The sequence below is a fragment of the Choristoneura fumiferana genome, chromosome 15 (genome assembly GCF_025370935.1).
Source record: "Choristoneura fumiferana chromosome 15, NRCan_CFum_1, whole genome shotgun sequence".
Lineage (NCBI taxonomy): Eukaryota > Metazoa > Arthropoda > Insecta > Lepidoptera > Tortricidae > Choristoneura > Choristoneura fumiferana.
Window position 1 is genome coordinate 12884974 of NC_133486.1, and position 8736 is coordinate 12893709.

The 8736-nt window shown below is 42.0% G+C and overlaps 1 protein-coding gene across 1 annotated transcript; it reads left to right on the top strand.

Annotated features, from left to right (window-relative positions):
• Positions 1-3516: 3516 nt before the first annotated feature.
• LOC141435464 (uncharacterized) lies at positions 3517-7835 on the top strand (the record flags this gene model as incomplete). Its single annotated transcript, XM_074098147.1, is given in 6 exon segments — positions 3517-3651; positions 4069-4276; positions 4583-4748; positions 5145-5306; positions 5482-7417; positions 7637-7835. Coding segments are annotated over 6 exon segments (2806 nt in total), but the record flags the coding sequence as incomplete, so codon positions are not given.
• Between the last annotated feature and the right edge of the window lie 901 nt (positions 7836-8736).

Genomic DNA, 8736 nt, shown 5'->3' on the forward strand with positions numbered 1-8736 from the left:
TCGGACAGATGAGAGGAATAGAGCAACAAAATAATTAAAAGAAACTGGAATTAATCAAAATACCACGCACAGGACTTATCACGCTAACACACTCGAGTAATATTTACCTTGACGTTTTGGCAACATTACAGTGGCCGTGGTCACGAGTAGACTGAAGTGTGGGTGTCAAGTCTGCCTAGCAGCGCGAGTCCTTCGAACTACCCGCACTTGGTCATTTTTATTTGTCACCCCACACTTCAGTCTACCCGTGACCACGGCCACTGTAATGTTTGCCGAAACGTCGAGGTAAATATTACTCCGTGTCTAAAAATATATTGTTTCCAAATAGTTACTTGATTTATAAGCATAATATTGGCATGATAATTGGGATATGAATTTACTGTACCAGCGGGAAAATTACAAATTTTATACCCACTGCCGGTCAACCAGACTAGTTAGCCGTAGATACTACAAGCAAAGAGCGATCAAAAAGTAGCAAAGTAAAGACATTCCCTTTTTACTCTAAGTATTTGAGGACATGTAAAACTATTTGAGCATTTCAAATAAAGTTTGTACATTTGATTTGCGACTCCTATTTGTTGATAAAAAATTGCAGATTGTTGTAGAGTGAACGATATTGAGTCGTAATAACATAGTCTCTCAAAATGTCCCATTTGTTTGTATGGAAATTTCCTTTTTTGTTACCAAAACTATGGATTGCGGTGCGGTAAACAAAAAGGAACTCCATACAAATTAATGGACATTTCGGGAGACTAAATCTACCTGCAAATTTTTACCCAAATCGGAGTCGCAAATCAAATGTACAAACTTTTTAGAAATGCTCATTTTAGCACTGTAGCTTGCTGTGACAAAGTACAAACTGTTCAGCTACCTATGAGCTTGACTGCTTCGAATTAGGTTTGATGCAACATCTGTCTCCGATGATGACGTGTCAGCTAAACTGAACGTGCCCGTGTCTGCAAGTACGACGGATTATTTGCGATAGTTCTAGTTCCTTCACAGACCTTGAAGAAAGAACTGCGTTATTTTCCGCCTTTGTACCTTTGCAAGAACTGAAGATGCTACTGCGAAAGGAACAAAAGCAAAAAAATACGCAGTTTTTCCTTCAAGTCTTGTAAAGGAACTAATGCAAAAAAAACGCAATAGTTCCATCGCACGAACATCCAAAGAAACACTGCCAATAATCCAGTACACACGACTACAAGCCTGCTGGGTCGGAAAAAATCCTAGCAGATAATACTTACAATAGGTAGTTATTTGATACGAATCGACAACTGTTTTCGACTCGAAGGTACAAAGGGAGTGTAGATGTTTTGGAACTGCTCGTAGTCTTCTGCTGATTGTGCCAAATCATCGGTTATGATATCCTAACAAAATCGAATTTATAGATAAGTAGGTAAAAAAGCACGGGATAAATTTTTACCGCAATTTGATCGGCGCAGTTATCGCGAGTGGGGGTGAACTTTTGCTGTTATGTAAGTATTCGTAAGTATTTATATACTATAAGGCCCATGCACATGGCCTAAAAATGCATGATATTTGGCAAACGTATTCCTTGAGGATCGCAGAGGTGCAAGAAGTTTTTTTTTTAATTCGAATACCTACACTACAGAGTAGATTTTTTTCTTCAACGGGAGCGAAGCCGCGGGATTAAGCTAGTAATTATATATACGAACTGAGAAATCCAGATGCAGAAGCCTAGATAAACTTTCGTCAACTCTTTTCATGGTTAGCAACTTATTAATAATTTATATTAGCAGTTATGATTACTAATTCTCTACCAAAGTCTTACCACAGAAATTGAGTGATGATGATGATGATAATTAGGAGATAGTAAACTCTGTATGGATTTTATTACCTCTTTTGATAGAAAGAGCTTACACGAAGCACTGTTCATAAATATTAGGTATGTCTAAAGGCACTGTTACACATGCTCGTTACTGGAACTGAAGCAAACGCGTTCACACTTGCTTATTACCTTTCCCCTTCCACCCCGTCTCGGCTTGCCACTATAAGCATGCTCGATAGTAGCATGTCCTGTTCACACCATGCTACTAGCTAGCATTTGCTCAATAGTAGCATGCTTTCTTGCTACTAAAGAGCATGTGTAACAGTGTCTTAAGGGACTTTGGCTTTACGGATGCCCTTGATAAACTTGATTGCCTGTGCATTCCTGTGCGTGTCGTACAAGATGACTAAGAGCCCTGGTGGCAGCGCTCTCTTATGCCAACTACGAATTCCAATCCAGCTCTGCGGCGTGGAAGTAAGGACAAACCACCGCACTATTTTCCCAAGAACTCGTCCTGTAGATTTGCTACCGATTTTCAACCGACGACCATGACCACTTTAGCAAGAGTAGTAACTACGAAAAGTAACATATAAATATAACCTGAATAATAGCAAGACCATCAACCAAGACAAGAAACCGTGGGTCAGAATCTCGGTAATTTCTCAATTTATCGTACACATATTATGACCACTTGAAAGGCGTTTGGCTCGTATTATAATATGCGAACAGTTATCCAAGACCCTGCTTTCTAATTATCATAAAATACTTATAGATTTTATAGGTCGTAGTAAAATTTTCGAGTAAGTACAGTTAGTACAAAATTTCGTGACTCGATATAAAAAGTGTGAATATTACTCGAAGGAGTACCCCGATCGGGTAGCTAAGTGTCGCAATAGGCTTTCGCTAGCTGGCGCTGTCTATTTGAGTGTGTGCGTGAGCTCCTAGTGTCCGTATACGGCCGCAATGACGTTCAAAGTAAAGCACCTCGTTTGCGGCTTTTGGCGGAATATTTCATTCGAGTGTGGGGTCAAAAAATCGGTTACGCTTAGATACTCCCGCCACTAGTGTTTGGTGAAATAATTCTTCATAATTTACGAAAAAAACCTGAAAAAAGAACTATTGATAACAGCGCCATCTAACGGGACATTGCTCATGAGCTAACCAGGAGCTTACCTTAAGGGCCCACACACGGTACGATTCGTCGATTTTTATCAGATCGATCGTACAGACGAATCGTACCGTATATGGGGCTCTTTAGGTTTAATTTATTTGATTATGAGACAGAGATCATAGTTATTTGGGCAAATAAGATTTAGCAGAATATCTACTGGTGAAATACACCGATACGTAGGTTAGCTGTGAAAGTACGTTTGTGATAATACTAAGGCTGGGAATATATTCAGATTTTTCGAATAAGTACGACAGTCTTTACAGTGGCAAAACATTTTTTTCAAAACATATTATTATGAGTCTAATTTTACCGAGCGAAGCCGGGTTTTTCATCTAGTATATAAAAAATAGTTTCTTTAGTAAATGTAGTCTAAATTTGTGGCACTTTTATTTTGTTTATTATTGTGATTGAAACTATCATCATCATCATCATCGACCTGTCAGTTCATTGCTGAGCTGAATGTAGGCATTTTTCATTAGCACGCCACTAAGCTTGATCTGCAAACCGAATTTGTTTTAGATTGAGACGTCACTAATGGTTTTGCTTTGATTTTCAGAGATGTACGAAGCCCTAGTTCGGCCCGGACCCGATTTGGTGATATGTGACGAAGGACATAGAATCAAAAACTCTCATTCGAACATATCATACGCTTTGAAGCAAATGAGGACCAAGCGTCGAGTCGTTCTTACTGGTAAGATTCTGTTGATATAATTATTGAATTATATTATATAGGCGTTACTTTGACGGATGGTACAGTCAGCATCAAAATTAGCGGATCACTTTTTTACTTTGTCGTATTAGCACATTTGCCAAATTTGTATGGTGGTAAGTACGTTGCTGTAAAACGACAAAGTACAAAAGTTCGCAGGCAGCTTCTTTTGATGCTGACCATATTAGGGTATGAAGTCCAACGCCGGCTCTAGCCCTTGATCAAGATCGAGCGAGATTGTCTACATCGCTTCCGCGCTTTTCAAAAAGCGCATCAAAATTTTATTTTGCACTGGTAACTGGAAAATGGTGCCAATATAGCCATATCTTGCTTTTGGCGTACCAGGGTTCACTTAACCGTAGCGTAAGAAAAATCCGTTATAAACCATTTACTCCACAGGTTATCCCCTCCAAAACAACCTGCTGGAATACTGGTGCATGGTAGACTTCGTGCGACCGAACTACTTGGGCAGCAAGACAGAGTTCTGCAACATGTTCGAGCGGCCCATACAGAACGGCCAGTGTATCGATTCTACGCCGCAGGACATCCGGCTTATGAGATACCGCGCCCATGTGTTGCATTCCCTACTTGTCGGTTTCGTGCAAAGGTAAAAACATTCTTTATTAAATCTCCTCCTCCCGAGGAGGACCTTCCTACGCCATTGACTTTTTCTCCCGAGTTCCCGTTTGCAACATTAGCAGTATTTTCGTTAAGCAACCTGGAAAGTCGAAATGACTGATAGAAGAAGGGGGAGGGGGAAGTGTCATACACAATCTTAGCCATATTTTTCAGCCCTGTCGTTATGTAAAAACATTTATGCAATCTGGCGGGAATCAGGATACTACCGCGCCTCGTCACTGATCGAGTCAGTATGTAGTGTGATCTGCGGTGTAATCTGTGTTTCCATTTACAGGCGATCTCATGCAGTATTACAGTCAACTTTACCGCAAAAGGAAGAATACGTGCTTTTAGTGCGCATGACCCCGTTGCAGCGGAAACTATATGACAGGTTCATGAATGAAGTCGTTCGCTCAACGTCCGTGCCGAATCCCTTGAAAGCTTTCGCTATTTGCTGCAAGGTAAGTTGTATGTAGTTCTTTCTCTCTCTCTCTCTTTGTGGAAATCGGCTGAGAAAACTGATTTAGCACACCAATCACTAAACCCTCATCTTTTATCCGGGCTTGAGACCGGTGCCGGCGGCGCCGCGAGATGAGCACAGGCAGAGTTGTAGTCTGCAGAGCATATAACACATAGTATTTAAACAAGCCATATTAGAAAAATCGATATGAACATCGCTACCAAGTTTGACTTGGTAAAAGTAAAGCTCTATCAAATTTCAAACTTCAAAGAGTTATGCAGTTTATTTATTTGAAATGAAATATAACTATGAGCGGCAAAAAGCGGCTTGAGCTAATCTTGCTAGGTTCAACAAAAGCTTTAATTAATAGGAAAGCTAAAGATAACTTTTTTTACAGATATGGAATCACCCCGACGTTTTGTACAACTTTTTGCGGAAGCGGAGTGAAGTTAATGCTGCAATCGAAGACGATTTAGACCTCGAAGAATTAGGAGGAGTGACAAAGGCGGGTCGAGCGCGGAACAGCAAGAACCAGCCGAGAAGAGCTGCCAAAACTAGGGTAAATAATAATGCAATGAATTAAACGTAAACTTAAATTTTATTTACATTAAGCTACGGGCTTCTCTCTTGCTCTCTTCAAACTTTTACGTACGTAATGTAATCGATTAGAGTTGCTGACAAACAAACAATACTAATTGAATATTTCCAGTCGTAACTAAACACTTTATTCACAGGGTGCACCTAAAAAGCCAGCCGCGACCATTCCTCCAAACACATCAACAGGCTCTATGATGCCGCGGCCTGATATGCCCTATGGCAATGCTCCCTACCCTCCCAATGGACCTTATGGACCTCCTCAAAATTACAGACCCGACCAACCTGGTGGACAGTATCCCCCCTACAACTACCAGAACCAAGGGCCTGGCTACTACCCGCCGAACCAGAGTTATAACCAAAATTACCCCGGGAATTACTACCCTCAGCAACCTCCTTATGACAGTAACTACCCCAACCAGTACCCTCAAAACAATCCAGAGTGCAACCAAAACTACAATCAAAACTATTGGGGCAACAGCAACTATTACGGCAATTCAGGGTACTACAACAATCCTCAGTACCCCAACAACCAGCCTCCCCAGGATTACAGAGGGAATCCTCCATCCGAGTTCAATAACCCCCAACAATACCCACCAAACTATAATCCACCTTCAAATGACACCCCCTATTCAGGGACCTCACTGCAGCCCTACGCTAACAATCAAGATCAAGTGCCAGGCACGAGTTACGGGAGCCAGCCCCGGCCACCATATCAAGGTTCTTATCAGAACGCGCCAGGTTTCCCAGACTTCAACCCGAACGCTCCTACAGGACCGTACCCGAATAACCAAGCTCCACCGGGCGGGTACCCTAACCAGCCCTACCCGCCGCCTTATGCAGGCACCGACGCTCCGTACGGAACCAACCCACCACCATACAACCAATATGAAAATAGAGCAAACTTCCCCGCATATCCCAATAATATGCCGCCCAACCAGACGCCCAAGGAAGAGGCACAAGCCGCTATAAAATCAGATCCTACCGACGCTCAAGGCTTCCAATCTAATGAAACTAAACCGAACGACGGCCCTGGTTTTCCACAGAATCAGTTCGGTAATCATCCACCGAACTATCCTGGCTATTCTAATAACGTTCCGTCAAATGTACCTGGCAGTCAGGGACAAGCTCAAATCAAAAACGAACCTAACAATACTGCTGGTTTTCTATCAGACGAAATTAAATCCGAGGCAGCGGGATCTGGGAATGCAGCACCAGCTGTGCCATACGGAAATCCAGCATTTAATTACAATCAAACGAACATGCCAGGCTTTCCCAACCAAGCGGAAAATAATGGAAACGGCAACTATCCGTTCCCCAATTATCCAGCACTTGAAACGAAACCGCCCCTGGGAAGCAATAGCTCTGGAAGCCCACTAACTTCCTGGCCTCTAGACACAATTAAGACGGAAGTTGATAAACTTAAAGCCGAAGAGAAAACTGAGAAATCTGAATCAGATGGTGAAGTCAAAATCGCTGACTTAGACACGAAGATGATTGTCAAAAACGATACCAAAAAGGGAAAACCAGAAATTTCAAGTTTAGCGAAGGATAACAAAAGCAAAGCAGGGGATAAGAAGAAAAAGCCAGCTAAATCGAATGTGATCAGGAGCGATGCATCTGAATCTGAAGAAGAAAGTGGTAAGAAAACGAAACAGAAAGGAAAAAGCAGAGAAAATAAAAAAGCGGAAAAGCCCAGACCGCGTGGCAGGCCAAAAGGGTCCAAAACAAAGAAGGACTCAAAAGCACCAAAAGAAAAAGATGATTCGGAATCTGAGGAGAGTGAGAAAGAAGAAAAATTAAACAGAGAAGAAGAATTGGCGTTAGTAAAGAAAGCTGAGGAGATGACCTATGACTGGGCAGCTGAACTTTTAAAAGATTATATACCAGGCATTATAGAGAATTCCTCTAAGATGGAACTTTTCTTTTACTTGCTGAATGAGAGCATAAAGATGGGTGACAGAATACTCCTTTTCAGCCAGAGTTTGTTCACTTTGAATCTCATTGAAGACTTTCTGGAAAGAAATTACATTCCGGGGACGAATTGCTTGTGGGAGAGAAACACTAATTATTACCGTAAGTATTATTTAAAATCAGAATATTATTGTTCTACTTAGGCTTTTGAGCTTCACTAATGATAATGACCATCATGCTTCACTAATGATGAAGGTGGACAAAAATCACGTCAAAAAATAGAAATTGAAGAAGAAATAAATTGATTTTTGTAACCACTAGCGAAAATCCATTCACCCTTGATTTAAGGATATATTGATAAACGTGTATTTTCTCCGCCAGGTCTGGACGGTTCCACGCACGCTTTGGAGCGCGAGAAGCTTATAAACGAGTTCAACGCGAATCCCCACATATACCTGTTCCTTGTGTCGACGCGCGCCGGTTCGCTCGGCATCAACCTGGTCGGAGCCAACCGCGTGATCGTGTTCGACGCCAGTTGGAACCCCTGCCACGACACGCAGGCTGTCTGCCGCGTTTACAGGTACTTTGTTACATACCCTGATTTGATTTGATTACAGAAATTTTTAAATTAAAAGGTGTTTTAAAATTAATCAGGGATATTGCAGTAAGTGCCCGAAGGCACTAGGACTAGAGTCTTCGACCAGTGTGTGTTGCCAGTGATGACTTATGGCGCTGAGAGGTCCTTGACCGTTGCCCTTTTAGTGAGGCTCAGAGTCACGCAACGAGCCATGGAGAGAGCTATGCTTGGAGTTTCTTTGCGCGATAGAATCCGGAATACGGAAATTCGTCGAAGAACTAAAGTTATCGACATAGCTGGAAAAATATGCAAATGGGCGGGCCACATCGCTCAAAGATAACCGTTGGGGAAGAAAAGTCCTCGTGTGGCGACCGTGAACCGGAGGACGCAGCGTTGGCAGGCCTCCCACCAGGTGGACTGACGACATCGTGAGAGTTGCGGGAAACCGGTCGATGCAAGTGGCGAGTTGTCGTTCATTGTGGCGTTCTAATGGGAAGGCCTTTGTTCAGCAGTGGACATCTTCCAGCTGATGATGATGATTGCAGTTGCAGTAGGTGGTTAGGTTAATTTGACGCAGCCCCCTGTAAATGTATGTAAAAATGTTTTAATTGTGGTTAACATAGATTGAACAATATTGTAAGCACACTGTGTCAAAGGTGTGACGACATTTTGAATCAAAAATTCTGCTGATAATGCTGTTGAAATATTGTACATTAATTTTAAAACACCTCATTGGTATTGAACAGGCCAGCTCCAGAGTCCCTTACTAAGACGCATACAGGTGATCGCTTCATAAAGCCATTTAAATTATGCCCCATTCAAATCTCACATTCATAAAGCTGCGCGTAAGGTATGCGTATGGTCTTCAGTCACACTTTTTTTTTATAGAGTGGTTTTGAAACTT